The sequence below is a fragment of the Neomonachus schauinslandi genome, chromosome 7, assembly GCF_002201575.2.
Source record: "Neomonachus schauinslandi chromosome 7, ASM220157v2, whole genome shotgun sequence".
Classification (NCBI taxonomy): Eukaryota; Metazoa; Chordata; class Mammalia; order Carnivora; family Phocidae; genus Neomonachus; species Neomonachus schauinslandi.
In genome coordinates this window covers 24,158,571-24,175,023 of record NC_058409.1, presented here as the reverse complement: position 1 = coordinate 24,175,023, position 16,453 = coordinate 24,158,571, and the positions used below count along the sequence as shown (strand labels likewise).

General features: G+C 39.8%; 1 protein-coding gene and 1 pseudogene across 2 annotated transcripts in view; both read right to left on the bottom strand.

The window, feature by feature from the left end:
• The window catches only part of RAD50 (RAD50 double strand break repair protein), an 84,084-nt gene extending 68,529 nt beyond the window's left edge, over positions 1-15,555 (bottom strand). For both annotated transcript variants that reach the window (XM_021701731.1, XM_044916653.1), the window contains exons 1-2: positions 15,158-15,555; positions 12,937-13,020 (exon numbers count right to left, since the gene is read on the bottom strand). In XM_021701731.1, the coding sequence (XP_021557406.1) occupies positions 12,937-13,020; positions 15,158-15,286 (213 nt within the window). In that variant the 5' untranslated portion in view covers positions 15,287-15,555. The remainder of the gene's footprint in view (positions 1-12,936; positions 13,021-15,157) is intronic.
• On the bottom strand, positions 10,507-10,656 carry LOC123325451 (annotated as a pseudogene).
• Positions 15,556-16,453: the final 898 nt, after the last annotated feature.

The following is a 16,453-nucleotide window of genomic DNA, read 5'->3' as shown; positions in this document are numbered from 1 at the left end:
CATTCCCACCAACAGTGTAAGAGGGTTCCCCTTTCTCCACAACCTCTCTAACATTTATTGTTTCTTGCCTTGTCAATTTTTGCCATTCTAACTGGTGTAGGGTGGTATCTCAATGTGGTTTTGATTTGAATTTCCCTGATGGCTAATGATGATGAACATTTTTTCAAGTGTCCGTTAGCCATTTGTATGTCTTCTTTGGAGAAGTGTCTGTTCATGTCTTCTGCCCATTTTTTTTTATTATGTTATATTAATCACCATACATTACATCATTAGTTTTTGATGTAGTGTTCCATGATTCATTGTTTGCGTGTAACACCCAGTGCTCTATGCAGAACGTGCCCTCTTTAATACCCACCACCAGGCTAACCCATCCCCCCACCCCCCTCCCCTCTAGAACCCTCAGTTTGTTTCTCAGAGTCCATAGTCTCTCATGGTTCGTCTCCCCCTCCGATTTCCCCCCCTTCATTTTTCCCTTCCTGCTATCTTTTTTTTTTTTTTTTAAACATATAATGTATTATTTGTTTCAGAGGTACAGGTCTGTGATTCAACAGTCTTACACAATTCACAGTGCTCACCATAGCACATACCCTCCCCAATGCCTATTTTTGACTTATTTGTTTTTTGGGTGTTGAGTTTGATAAGTTCTTTATAGATCTTGGGTATCAGCCCTTTGTCTGTAGTGTCATTTACAAGTATCTTCTCCCATTCTATGGGCTGCCTCTTTGTTTTGTTGACTGCTTCCTTTGCTGTGCAGAAGCTTTTTAATCTTGATGAAGTCCCAAAAGTTCATTTTCGCTTTTGTTTCCTTTGCCTTTGGAGCCGTGTCTTGAAAGAAGTTGCTGTGGCCGATGTCAAAGAGGTTACTGCCTATGTTCTCCTCTAGGAGTCTATAAATTTCTAAGCATTATTTAGCTACATCCCATAAATTCTTCTAAGTTACGCTTTTATTTGAAGTATTTACTAATTTCCCTTATGCTCTTTTAATCCATGGGTTATTTAGAAGTGTGCTACTTGAGATTTTCCAGTTAGTTTTGTTACTGATTTCTAGTTTAATTCTAGTGTAGTCAGAGAACACACTCTGTATGACTTCAATCCTTATAACTTATTTACACTTGTTTATGGTCCAGAATATTTGTGAATGTGCTATGTGTGCTTGAAAATAATGTATGTTCTGTTGTTCACTGGTGGAATGTCCTATAAATGTCAATTAGGTTAATTTGGTTAATAGTGCTAAAATTTTCCATATCCTTACTGACGACATTTTGCCTCCTTTTCCTGTTTTTCTACCAGGAAGGGTGTTGAGATCCACAACTATAGTCGTACATTTGTTTATTTCTCCTTTCGGTTCCATAGATTTTTTATCTTCTATATTGAAGCTTTACATTTAGAATTGCTGTATCTTCTTGGTGAACTGACCCCTTTATGATCATAAAATGTCTTTTACCCCACTAATATTACTGGTTCTGAAGTATACTGTCTGATATTAATATAGCCACTTCAGTTTTCTTATTAGTTGGCATATTTTAGTATTTTTTTCCCCATCTGTTTACTTTTAACCTATCTGTACTATATTTAAAAAGTTACTCCTTTTGCTTTATTTGGGTCTTTTGTTTTATCTTGCATTTTTCTCATTATGCTTATGTTTTCCTTTACAACTTTCTACACATTTATAAGATTTGTAATAATGTTTTAAGGCTGTCTGATAATTCTATCATCTCTTTCATTTTGGATCTGATTCTATGACTGAATTTTCTCCTGTTTATGGGTTCCCTGCTTCTTTGCATGGCTGGTAATTTTTTACTGTGCATTTTAAACTGTTGAATAAAGAATTCTGTTTTACTCCTTTAATGAGTATTGAACTTCGTGCAGGCATGCAGTTGAGTTTCTTAAGGTTTGATCCTTATGAGCATTTGTTTTTAAAGATTGTAAAGGGGATCTAGAGCAACCTTTACTCTGAGACTAATTTAGTATCATTTCCCCTTAACCTCAAGAAACTCCTTTAACATTTCTTGTGGCACAAGTGTGCTGATGAACAAGTAACTGTCACTTCTAAAAAAAATTTGAAAATGTACTCCATTTCATCTTTATTTTCTGAAGGATATTTCTGCTGGATATAGAATTTTAAGCTGAGTTTTATTCTCCAGCACTTTGAAGATATCACCTCATTATCTCCTGGCTTGGATGGTTTTTGATGACAATTGAGTTGTCATTATTTTTCTCCTCTGCATAATGTTTTACTTTTTCCTCAGTCTGCTAAAATCTTTTTATCTTTGGTTTTCAGTAGTTTGAATATAACATAAACGTGTTTACACTATTTGTGATGTGTTGAGATTCTTTTTCATTTTCTGTTGAGATTGTTCTCTACACGTGTGGCCATGTTTTCCTTTAAATTGTTGAACTTATGGGGGCGCCTGGGTGGCTCAGTCGGTTAAATTGTTGAACTTATGTATCCTTCTCTGCTAATTCCAAAATCTGTTACCTCTAGATCTGTTTCTCTGCATTTTTTTCCTCCCAGTTATGGATCACATTTGCTTCTTCATATATCCACTAATTTTTTTTTTTTATTACATCTTAGACTCTCGGACACTGTAGATGTTACATTGGGAGTTTGCCCTGTGTCAACTTCCTTTAGAAAGTACTGAGTTTTGTTTTAGCAAGCGTTAATTTACTGGAAACACACCTTGATTCTGTCAAAGCTTATTTTAGATTTGTTAGGATGGCCTTTCTGAGGTCTCAAAAGAACACTAGGGTTCCAGAAGGCCTCCCTACTCTGGCATATCAAAACTCAAATGTCACCCAGCAGTGTGTAACCTCTAGAATATCCATTCAGCTCACAGTCCCACTCCTCTACCCCACTAGTTGTTCTTTGCTAGCCCTCAGTGAATTCTGTCCTGGACACACGTAGCTTAGTATCTAGCCAAAGATTCAACAGTCCCTTACACTGATTTCTGGTGCCCATCTCTGCAAAGCAATCCCACTCCTGTATCTTTCCTATAATCTTCAGCCACCTCAGTAAACCCACACTTCTACCTTTGTTTCATCTACCTAGCAATACCACAATTCTCTGTTGGGTTCTAATTCCATGTATAGAAAGCTAGAATGAATGCGTAGTCACATCATATATTTCTCTATTCTCAAGATCACAGCCCTGCAGCATCTGTTGTCCAATACCTAAAAACAGTTGCTTCAATTATTTGTTCCAGTTTTATAGTTATCTTGGAAGCAAAAGTATAATACTTATTACTCTACTGTAGCCAAAACACAAGTCCTGCATCCTGCCTTTTTTTTAATCACAGACTATCTTTTGTTGGCCTTTTAATAACTTTTTGTCATAAATCTAACTTTGATATTAATTCATCAAATCATTCAAAAATGATCAAGCACAAATTTATTAAGCACTTAGAACTTCCATGTGTTGTTTTGGTTTGAGAACGAAGGACATTTTTTCCTGTGACGTATGGAAGACAGGTTAAACAGAAGAGTAGAAGATGTGTTAAACATCATCTTAAGAGACATACAGGATGCTCTGGAAACACAAAGCAGGCGCATCTAATCTACCTAGTAGAGTTCTGGGAAGGTTTCCTAAAGGAAGTGAATGTTTAAACTGAGAACTGCCAGATGGGCAGGAGTTAGGCAGATGAAAAGATATGAGTCACTGAACAGTTAAAGTAATTTCAGAAAGTATGGTGCAGAAAGTAGGGGAAAGGGGAGTAAAGACAGGAAATGGCTCCAGTAATTAAGAGCCTTCTGAAACATGTTAAGGGCTTTGGACGTAAGGCAATGGAAAGTCAATGAGGGGTTTAATCCAGGAGAAATGCATGTAGTAGATATGCATTTTAGACGAATCACTTAGCCTTCAGGATAAACAAACTGCCCTGAGGCAAGACAGGAGGTAGGAAGTAACCCAGGAGAAACGGGAAGACAGCCTGCATAAGAGCTTCAGCACTGAGGATGGAGTTGAGGGAGAAGTCGCTGGACTGGCTGCTCAGAAGTTGCAGGACTCGAAATTAATATATAGAAATCTACTGCATTTCTATACATTAATAACAAAATAGCAGAAAGAAAAATTAAGAAAACAATCCCATTTACAATTGCACCAAAAAGAATAAAATGCCCAGGAATAAATTTAACCAAGGAGGAGAAAGACCTATACTCTAAAAACTGTAAGACAATGATGAAACAAACTGAAGATGACACAAATGGAAAGATATGCCATGCTCATGGATTGGAAAAATACTGTTAAAATGTCCATACTACCCAAAGCAATAGAGAGATTCAACGCAACACCTATCAAAATACCAACGGCATTTTTCACAGAACTAGAACAAGTAGTCCTAAAATTTGTATGGAATCACACAGAGAAGACCCTGAAAAGCCAAAGCAATCTCGGAAAGGACAAAGCTGAAGATATTACAATCCCAAATTTCAAGAAATACTACAAAGCTGTAGTAATCAAACAGGATGATACTGGCACAAAAACAGACACACAGATCAACAGAATAGAAGCCCAGAAAAAAACCCATGCTTATATGGTCAATTAATCTACAACAAAGGAGACAGGAATATACAATAGGGAAAAAATAGTTTCATCAATAAATGGTGATAGGAAAACTGGACAGTTATATGTGAAGCAATGAAACTGGACCACTTAAACCATACACAAAAATAAACTCAAAATGGATTAAAGACCTAAATGTGAGACGTGAAAGCATAAAACCCCTAAAAGAAAACATGGTAATCTTGAGGACATCAACCCTAGCAACATATTTATGAATATGTCTCTCCTCAGGTAAGGGAAAGAAAAGCAAAAATAAACTAATGGGATTATATCAAAATAAAAAGCTTTTGTACAGCCAAGTAAACCATCAAAAGAACAAAAAGGCAACCTAATGAATGGCAGACAATATTTCCAAATGGTATATCTGATAAGAGGTTAGTATCCAAAATATATCCAAAAAACTCATACAACACCAAAAAACTCAAATAATCAGATTAAAGAGAGGCAGAGCACCCGAATAGACAGATATTTTCCCCAAAGACATACTGATGGCCAAAAGACACATGAAAAAATGCTCGACATTACTCATCATCAGGGAAATGCAAATCAAAACCACAAAGAGACACCACTTCACTCCACTCCGAATGGCTAGTATCAAAAAGGCAAGAAGTAATAAGCGAGGGCGAGGATGTGGAAGAAAGAGAACCCTCGTGCACTGTTTGGTAGAAATGTAAATTGGTGCGACCATTGTGGAAAAAAGTATGGAGGTTCCTTAAATACTAAAACCAGAAATATTATATGATGTAGTAATTCCAGCTATGTTTATTGCAGCATTATTTACAAAAGCCAAGATATGAAAACAAAGTGTGCATCTATAGATGAACGGATGAAGATGTAGTATATACATATGATGAAATATTACTCTGCCATAAAAAATAATGACATCTTGCCATCTGCGGCAACATGAATAGATCTAGAGAGTATTACGTGTAAAATAAGTCAGAAAAAGACAAATACTGTATGATTTCACTTATTTGTGGAATCTAGAAAACAAAACAAATAATAAAAAAAAATAACCAGAAACAGACTCATATATATGGAGAACTGGTGGTCACCAGAGGGGAGGGAGGTAGGGGAATGGGTGAAACGATTCAAGAGGATTAAGAGGTACAAACTTCCAGAATAAGTAAGTCAGAGATGAAAAGTACAGCATAGAGAATGAGGTCAGTAATACTGCAATAACATTTTAGGGTGATGACAGATGTTAACTACAGTTATAGTGCTGAGCTTTGCACAACCTAGAGAACTACTGAATTACTACGCTGTGCACCTGAAACTAATATAACACTGTAACAACTATACTTAAACTGTAGAACTTAAAAAAACAACATACAACTTAAACAAAAAAAGGAGCTGCCTCTTGGGATATAGATGTGTCAGTGAGGAATTGACAAGATGTTGATATTCAGCTTTGAAAGCCCAGGGACTTGATGCTATCATTTCAACTCAAGGAAAGTAGTTGCTGAGGTCTTAATCCACAGTAGTTAAAGGAATTATGCATCTATGTACTAGAAAATGAGTTAATATTTTTTTAAAGATTTATTTATTTATTTATTCATGAGAGACAGAGAGAGAGAGCGAGAGAGAGAAAGGCAGAGGGAGAAGCAGGCTCCCTACTCAGCAGGGAGCCCGACGCAGGACTCGATCCCAGGACCCTGGGATCATGACCTGAGCCGAAGGCAGACGCTTAACCATCTGAGCCACCCAGGCGCCCTGAGTTAATTTTTTTAAACATGCCCTACCAGCAGGTCAAATAAACATTCATTCTCCTTGGCATCTACCTTTCTAGGACTTAGCTACCAGTCAAGTATTAAATTAGTAAGGAGAATTTTAAGCAAAGGCTATCTTGTAGCATTTCAATCACGATATTGTTGGTGAGCATACTGAGGAAGAGTTTCTTCAAAAGGACTAATTCAGGGGATACCTGGGTGGCTCAGTCGGTTACAGCATCTGCCTTCGGCTCAGCTCATGATCCCAGAGTCCTGGGTTCCAGTCCCGCATCGGTCTCCCTGCTCAGTGGGGAGCCTGCTTCTCCCTCTGCCTGCCGCTCCCCCTGCTTGTGCTTGAGCGCACTCTCCCCCCACCCCCGTCTCTGACAAATAAATAAAATCTTTTTTAAAAAAAGGAGTAATTTAGATTTTTTAAGGCAATGAAATAAATACTACATTTTAGAACAATTTCTATCCAAAAGAATAAAACAAAACAATTTAAGCCCTTCCCTTTCCAAACAATCTAGTTGGAAAACCATAAGATAGGGTAGAAGAAGGTATGTATTCATGCTGGCTGAAGGTGGGGGGACATGGCAACTCAGCCTAGAGCAAGATGACTGCATAGGCTGAGAAGGGTGTCCACATGGGCAGACAGCTTGCCACAGGGTTTCAATAGTTCAAGGGTGTCAGAGTTCAAACAGGATGAAAAGGGCAATCCATGAGTAGGGATGAGCCAGCTCAAGGGGAAGGTGTCCACTTTGGGGGAAAACAATGTAGGAATTCAGAGCTGGACAATGTTAAGGAGGGAATCCACAAGAAGGAAAGTGTGCTGGGATAATTCAGATTCCCGATGAGAGAGGACATCCCTGTAAGAGTCCACCTAAAGATTATCAGAGATTGAGAAGGGTGAGTAAGATACCCATTGGGAGAAATGGGGAGGTAATCTAGCATGGGAAGTCAAAGCAGGATGGGAAACCATCCATATGAGGGGACCAGCATGAGGAGTTAGAGCCTAAGCAAGGTGAGGAGGGCATTCACATGGGGTAGCATCAGTCCAGCCTGGGGTGTTGGGAGCTCTACTACAGTGATGGGAGATTCATTACAAACACGGGGATTGATCAAATAAGTAAATATATTAAGAATATAGTCAATTCCTTGCTTCTCACTGTCTTCACTCTATTTACCAGGCAATGGGTTAAATGCTACTTTCCAATTTACTCATCCCTTGATGAAATCCAATTTTCCAACTTGCTCTGCTTACCATTGAACCGCTGAACTAGACAGAAAAAACACAACCATGATGACTGGTCTTCTTACAAACTTTCACCCACAAACCTCAAGTGACCCAATGACACCATCATGTAACCCTGTAACACTTCCCTAATCAATTTACCTCTGAGCTAAAAACTACCTTACACTTTTTCAAGCCTCTATAAACCCCTTTTCCCACAGTCAGCCAACAATTTCACTTCTTTTTTCCACTTAGAATATAGAAACAATCCAAAGACAACTGATTTATTCTCTCACCTCTAAATTTAACAATTATATATGTGCCTGCCATCCTCTTACAATAGATAAACAGCTTGTACTCCTATTAACTCCTTCAGTCAAGCAATGGATCCTATCTCTTCTTGCCTACTCCAGGATTTAACTCTGCAATTATCCCTTCTCCTGCATCAATTTTTTTGCTCTGTCCAGGGTCATTTCTATCAGTCTAGAAATGCTCTATCCCATATATTTGCTTTATCCCATATTTATCCCACATGAGTTAAATCCTATAGTGCTTAAAAACACATATATGGGAGCGATATGTGACAAAGAAACAGCTGTAGAAATAAGCATCTGGTTAATTTACAGTATCAACCAGAAGCGAAACAAAGCTAATGAGATGCAGACAAAAGAGCTGAGCTTCTGAGGGTTCAGGTCAACTGAAGAGATGTGAATGAGGTCAGAGAATGAATGGGAGGGACTGAGGTAGTCACAAGTTTGAAACAAGTAGAGGAGAAAGGGGGAAGGTAAGCAAATGGAGCAATATGGAAGTCAAAGTTCCTAAGAAGAGAGAAACAACTGAAGACAGGTAAGAAAGATTGGTGAGGAGCAGCCAAAAAACTCAGGTGTTTAAGATAAGGTAAACAGTATTAGGTGCAGGGACAAATTAAAGCAAGGAAAAGAAAAGAGAAGCTAAATATATAAGAGGAACTGAAATGATGAGAAGGACATAGTAGGATGGGAAAATTGAGGGGATGTGGGCAATTCAGGTGAGGGGAATGACTCCCTCCATAACGGCAGGTATGAATGACTCAAGAGAGAAGAGCTGAGGGCGCCTGGGTGGCTCAGTCGGTTAAGCGACTGCCTTCGGCTCAGGTCATGATCCCGGCGGGCTCCCCGCTCTGCAGGGAGCCTGCTTCTCCCTCTCCCACTCCCCCTGCTTGTGTTCCCTCTCTCGCTGTGTCTCTCTGTCAAATAAATAATAAAAATAAAATCTTTAAAAATAAAAAAAAAAAGAGAGAAGAGCTGATGAACAAAACAGTATGGGTGGGAGCTCAGAACTGGGAAATGAGAGCAGCTGAAAAGCAGGTAGTGAGGAAAACTAAACGACCAAGGCCAGAAGAATCAGAGGGAGGACATGAGCAGACAGCTGAGAAAAATAGCTCTAGAAAGACAAAAGCATTAGGAAGGTGAATGGGTGACTGACAGACTGAGATTGTCAGAGATGCTAGAGCATCAATCAACACAGAAACATCCAGAAGAACAACAAAAATATGTAAGACACAACAAAACAATAGTCAACAAAACTCGCATTGATCCTGCAAACATTTTCAGCTACTTCCTTCCTTCCACTCAAAGCAAACTCATAAAACAATTCTGTGTTTCGCTTTATCTCCTGTTTTTCCACATTACTGAAACTGTTTTTGTCAAGATGACCAATGGCCTCCATGTAGCCCAACCTTCCTGACTTGAGCTAGCAACATATTTGACACAGCTGACGTCTCTTAACTTCGTGTTAACACTTCATCCTCTTGTCTTCCAAGACCCCCACTCTCCCAGTTTTCCCTACTTTAGCAGTTATTCTTTTAGCATCTTTTTTGCAGGTGCCTCCTCCTTGTCCCTATTGCTACATGTTAATGTGCTCTAGTTAAGATTTTCCATCTCGGACACCTGGGTGGCTCAGCTGGTTAAGCGTCTGCCTTCGGCTCAGGTCATGATCCCAGGGTCCTGGGATGGAGTCCCACATTGGGCTCCCTGCTCCGCGGGAAGTCTGCTTCTCCCTCTGCCTGCCACTCCCCCTGCTTGTGCTCACTCACTCTCTCTCAAATAGATAACATCTTCAAAAAAAAAAAAATCTCCCATCTCTCCTCTATATTCACTCCTTATGTGGGCCCATCTGGCTTTAAAATAACCGTATACATCAATGATGCCTAATTTTCTTTCTCTAGCTCGGAACTCTCCCCTGGACATACTTCTGTTTGCCTACTGGACATTTTGGGTATCTCACACACATCCCAGATTCACACGTTTAAACCAGAGCCACCCAAATGTCCTTTTCCAGAGTTTCCTCATTGTGATAAACAGCGACACTACTTTATTTGATTTTTCAAGTCAAAAAACTTGAAGTTACGTTTGATGCTCCTACTTCTCTTATACACCATTACTCAAACCATCAACTCATCTGCTGGTACTCCCTTGAAAATGCGTCCCAAATCCAAGCATTTCTCAGCATTTCTACCATTACTACCTTAATCAAAACACCAATACATCTCACCTGGATTATCACAAATCTCCTTTATTAGTCTCTACCCTTACCACCTACAAATAGTCTTCTCTCAGCTGCCAGACTGATTGCTTTAAAATACACACCATGCGCTTCTCCTGCATTATTTCTTCCAAAAGATTCCTGTTTAAATGAGAACAGAACCCAAAGGCTTGCAGAACCTAGTCCTAGCTCTCTGAATTTTCTACCAGGCATCTCACCATTTTGCTCCTCCTTGTGATTCCTTGAACACATCAAGCATGCACCTACTTAAGGGACTTTGCACTTCGTATTAACACTAACTGGAATGTTACTCCCAGACTGTGAACAACTCATTCCCTCTAGAATGAGTATTTAAAAGGTGACTCTGATTGCTGTGTGGAAAAGAGAACTTTGAGAATGAGGGCAGGAAAACCAGTTTGGAGACTATCAGAATAACTCAAAGGGAAGAGGAAGGTGGATTAGACTGGGAAAGGATCAGTGAAGATGGAATAAAAGGACAAGTGCTCGCTTCAGCAGCACATATACTAAAATTGGAATAAAGGGACATATTCTAGACATATTTTAGTGCAATGGATGAGCCTTACCCTGGGAGAACCACCTTCATGATCATGGTATCTCCCTTGCCAGGTCAGTATCCATGGACATACTTGAAAAGACTAACTACGGACTGCTTATCAACTGGCAACAGGGGGAGATAAAGCAATCAATCAAAGGATAACACAGGTTTTTGGCATTAGCAAATGTGTGGATGGTCATATCATTTATTAAACTGGAGAGTATGGAGGTAGTACCAGACTTGAGACCGTGAGAGGAATAGGGGGAACAGGGAACCATGAGTTCTGTTTTGAACACATTAAAGAGATGCCCATTAAATATCCAGAGAAACAGCTGGACATATGTATCTAGAGTTTAGGAAAGAAGTTTGGGCTAAATATATAAATCAAGAATAATATGCACATAACCAGTACTTAAAGCCATGAGAATGAATGAGATCACCCAAGAGTAAGGCAAAAATAGACTCAGTAAAGGAGACTAAAATATGGCCAGTGAAAAAGGAGGCCTGAGATAATGGTGCTATGGAAGCCAAGAGCAATGTTTTTTAAAAACGGAATAAGCAGCTGTATCAAATCTTCTGAGAAGTTACTGAGAATTACAAAATGACCACTTTATCTGGCAACATGAAGATTATTGGCAGCCTTATAACAGCAATTTTAGTGAGGGGGAAAAAAGAAAATCTGAAGAGAGCAGGCTGGGGACAAAATGGGAAGCAATAAAACGAAGACGATGAGTACATACAACTCTTGTGAAGTGAGCTATAAGCCTGAACGGAGGTAGTAGCCAGAAGGTGATCTGGAGTAAAGGGAGAGTTTTGTTTGTTTGTAGACTAGAGCCACCAAAGCATGCTGATATAAATGATCTTATGAAGAGGGAGAAACTGCTAAAACAGAAGAAGGTAACTGCAAAGCAAAACGCTTGCATTGACAAAAGGGACTGATTGGTTCTAGCCTCCAAGAACAGTTGGTTGCCTTTGGATAAAACAGAAAACAATTTACTCTTAATACAAAAGAAAAAAACAGTACCGGTACAAACGAAGGGTAGTTTGGAAGATCTGAAGATTGGAAAATGAGGTACTTTTTATCTGATTCCTAATTTTTCAATAAATTACAAGGCAAGATCATCAACTGAACAGAGCAGATTGCAGGTTTAAGGAAACAGAAGGCATGAAATCGTCATTGCACAGAGGGCTCAATGTACTAAATGATTTTACTATCGCTAAAAGAAAAGCTTATAAATATTTTCACAATTACAGTTACCTTTAGTCATATAAAAGTGGGAACACCTTAAATGACCACCAATAGGGGGTCAACTGAATAAACTATACAATATAAACTCAGTGGATTAGTAATTTTAGTAATTAAAACCAATGAAATAAAAGTGTGTGTATATATATTAACATATGTGTAGCATGTCACTAAAAATTTGATTCACACAATAGTATAAAATGTTACCGGTGTTTTGAAATATTTACATTTGAGTGTATTTATATCCACACACAAGTATGTTTTTATAAACACAGAAAAAAGCCTGAGAAATATACAACAAACTATTAAGGAGGACTGGTGGGTAACTGAGAGAAGCACATGAAACCACTATATATATAAAACAAGAAAAAACTGTAAGCCAAAATATGTAGTATAGAAAATCTATGTCCTTTACACTCAGTAATGGTATAAACACTGTAATTCCAAGATTTGTACACAAAGACTTAAATTATGGCACATTTTAACGAAAAACTAAAAGCAATCTAAGAAAATTATGCAACTATTAAAAATGTTCATAATAGGTTACATGTTTTAAGTAGGAAATATTTCAGACATACAAAAAGTATGAAGAATAAAAGAAGCACCCATATGCCCAAAACCTAGATTAAGAATTTAATGTATTCTTTAATGACAGGGGACCTTATGATAACGTTAAGTGGGGAAAAAAACATGAGAATGCAAAACTAGGGTATGACTTTAGCTATGTAAGACTATATGTACAGGAGAATAAAATACATGAAAATGTCAACAGTGGTTGTCACTGGGTGCTAAGACTGTGTGGACTTTCCTATCTCTTTATATTTTTCCACTGCCAGGTTTTCTACAATAAGCCTTATCATTTTTATAATTATAAAAATTTTATTTTGAAAATACTTAAGTTCAGGGCGCCTGGGTGGCTCAGTTGGTTAAGCGTCTGCCTTCGACTCACGTCATGATCTCCAGGCCTGGGATTGAGCCCCACACTGGGATTCCTGCTCGGCAGGGAGTCTGCTTCTCTCTCTCCCTCTGCCCTTCCCCACTGCTCATTCTCTCTCCCTCAAATAAACAAATAAAATCTTAAAAAAAACAACTTAAGTTCACTAGCACCATTACCTTGGGATCATGAACAAATGTATTTCCTTTGGTTCCAGGAGGAAAATCTCCAGTACAAATATATTTTAGACATTCAATGATGGTCTAAAAAAAATAGAAAACTGTATTATTTAGTAATAAGAGAACCAGAGAAGTTTATCATAAAATGTTAACTTGTTACAGAAACTATAAAAGATGTAAGATAAAATTTGATATTCTAAAACCTGTAATATGGAAAAACTTAATTAAAAAGGTATACTAATATAAAAAATTATTATTTAAAAAGTCCTCTATTTCCAATTAAAACCTTTCAAACTAATTTAATAATAACAATGGCTAATGTAAAATACGGTTACCATAGTTGATAACACCGTTTTTGTATACATGAAATTTGCTGAGGGTAAAACTAAAAATATTCTTACAAAAAAAAGAGGTGATAGATGTGTTAATTAACTAGATAGGAGAGATCCTCTCACAATGTACAGTATATTAAATTACCCCGATAAAGGGGTGCTTGCGTGGCTCAAATGGTTAAGCATCTGCCTTCGGCTCAGGTCATGATCTCAGGGTCCTGGGATTGAGTCTCACATCGGGCTCCCTGCTGGGCGGGAAGCCTGCTTCTCCCTCTCCCACTCCCCCTGCTTGTATTCCCTCTCTTGCTGTGTCCTCTGTCAAATAAATAAAATCTTTAAGAAAAATGAAAGTAAGAATAAATTACCCCAATATACTTTAAATATCCTACAATTTTATATATGAAATCACACCCCAATAAAGCCAAAACTTTTTAAAGTTAAATTTTAAAAAATGGCTAATAGTTACACAGGACTTACTATGTGCCAATATTACTAACCACCCACCTTTACATACATTAACCACTTAATTTTCACATTAATCTTAGGTTGTAGAAAACTTTATCTCCATTTTATGAGAAAACTAAAGCACAATGCATTTGGCTCACTCTTGCCCAGTCGCACAGCTAATAAAAGGTGAAGCAAATTATATGTATTTGGACAGCTAATGTTCATAAACACTATGCCAGTCTCCCTTCCAGTAGAGCACTTCATACAATTCTAGGTGCACAACAGGCATTCAATAAGTAACTTTTTCACATAAGCACAAGTAGACAAGAGTGTGGCATTCAATGCTCAACTCGAAACCTCTCTTTCCGTATCCTTTTTGCTTCGTTTAGTCTTCTCTGTTACACAGACAACGCCCTGCTTTTTCTCAAGCCACCCTTGAAGAGTAGACAGTCTCTTGGGCACCTGGGTGGCTCAGTCGGTTAAGCCGCTGCCTTCTGCTCAGGTCATGATCCCAGGGTCCTGGGATCCAGCCCCACATCGGGCTCCCTGCTCAGCGGGGAGCCTGCTTCTCCCTCTCCCTGCCTACTTGTTCTCTCTCTGTCAAATAAATAAATAAAATCTTAAAAAAAAAAAAAAGAGTAGACAGTCTCTTGGCTATCCTCTTCCCCTAACTGCATGCCACTCCAGGGTCCAACTCAAATTTCTAAACATTCCCTGGGTCTTAAAAAGTCAAAGTAAATAAGCTGTGCTCCAATTTTCTATTATGACTAGGTAAGAGTCCTAAACTCTTCTCAGAAGGTCCTAGTTTATCATATAACTTTTTAAGTAATTCCTATAATGGGACAACTGCCAGGAAGTGAATGCTATGTTTTGGGAGCAAGGAGAGTGTTTAAAAAAACAACAGTGCAGGGCGCCTGGGTGGCTCAGTTGGTTAAGCGACTGCCTTCAGCTCAGGTCATGATCCTGGAGTCCCTGGATCGAGTCCCACATCGGGCTCCCTGCTCAGCAGGGGGTCTGCTTCTCCCTCTGCCCTCTTCCCTCTCCTACTCTCTCTCATTCTAACAAATAAATAAAATCTTAAAAAAAACAAAACAAAAACAAACAACAGTGCAGACTAAAAGGCTTCGTACAAGAATGTAAGCTCGCTGAGTGAGCGCGCGGGATTCTCAAGTAAACCTTGTCCACCCAACAAGCCTGGATACCCTGACGAGGCTGGGACTGGTCGCCTCCTAAGGTCGCCGGGGCTTGCAGGCGACACCAGGCCACGCCCAGGGGCCGGGGCCCCACCCGGAGGCCCACGCACTTCCTGGGGGCCCGAAAGCTGAGCCACAGGAACGCCTCCCCTCTCGTCCTTATCATTATTCTGCGCTCCCCAGATATTTCATTCTCCAGTTCGCAATATGCGGCGGCCCGTAAACTGAAGGGGGCTCCTAAGGACTTACCGTCTTCCCCGCCCCATTGGGTCCAACCAAAATTGTGAGGGGGCTGAAAAAAGTGATAATTTGCTTATCTTTGTCCTCTATTCCAAAACTCCGCACGCCCAAAATGCTCATCTTTTCGATCCGGGACATGTTTGCAAATGTTTCTTTTCTCAACACCTGGAGCCTAAAGCCCCGTCCCACCAAGACTTAGCTGTGACGCCGGAGCAGGGCGAGCACCGGCCGTGAGGACCCGCGAGTCTCCGAATTGGGAGGCTCCAGGCAGGAGCGAAGGCTCTGGCTGGAACTCTTCCTCCCACACCGGCTTCCTTCCCGCCTGACGAGCGAGAGCGGGGGGTGGGCCGGGCCGGGGCCGCCCGCGGTAGACACGAAACGCAGACCCAAGGACCCCGCAACAGGGTGCACTCACAGATTCCCGCCGCGGCCTCCCCGCGGGTCACGTGGGTCGCAAGGACCAGCGTGCATTTACGCCGCAGGCCAGGGGCACGCCGGGAAGTCGGAGACTCGCGGTGCGCGCGCAGCTCTGGTTTCCGGGAGCCGGTCAGGCCCGGCGGATCTTTTGCTGGTGGCCCCGGAGTTCGCCTCCTTGCTGGGAGCGGGGCAGCCTTAAGCCCTAACTCTGAGGACGGCAAACACTTGTGACAAACTGGTTATCAAAGTGTGATCCTGGGATGCCTGGGATGAAAGGGAGTGCGATGTCGGCTAATGTCAAAACTATTTTCTAAGAATATAAAGACGCCCCTCCGTTTTTCATTCTCTTTCGCTCTGTAATGTACGCACATGACGTATGGTGACGCTATCGCAATGATGGCTGAAAGAATGTGTGCTTGTATATTTCTTGTGCTAAAAAAAATCTCAATTTTAATTTCCCAATTGAGTAAATATTGATAGTTATAACTCACATCAAAGCCCTTTGGGGTTCGCAGTAATTTTTAAGAGTGTAGGTGTCTAAGATCAAAAGTTGGGGAACTGCGGTAGACCAAAAGCCAAATGCTGTTACAAAACTATAAAATGTTATGCAAATATGATGTGAAAGAAATCCATTCCTCTGAGTACCACCACAAGAATAGACACCTTTAAAATAAGAGATTCGGTTATGCAAGATGAACAATGAGAGACGTCCTGTACCATAATGCCTATAGTTAACAATACTATATTGTGTAACAATACTATATTGTGTACTTAAAAATTTGCTGAGAGGGTAGATCTTGTGATAAGTGTTCTTATCACATAAACAAAAATAAGTTAAAAAGAAGGAGGGTGCAGGGCACCTGGGTGGCTCAGTTGGTTAAGCGACTG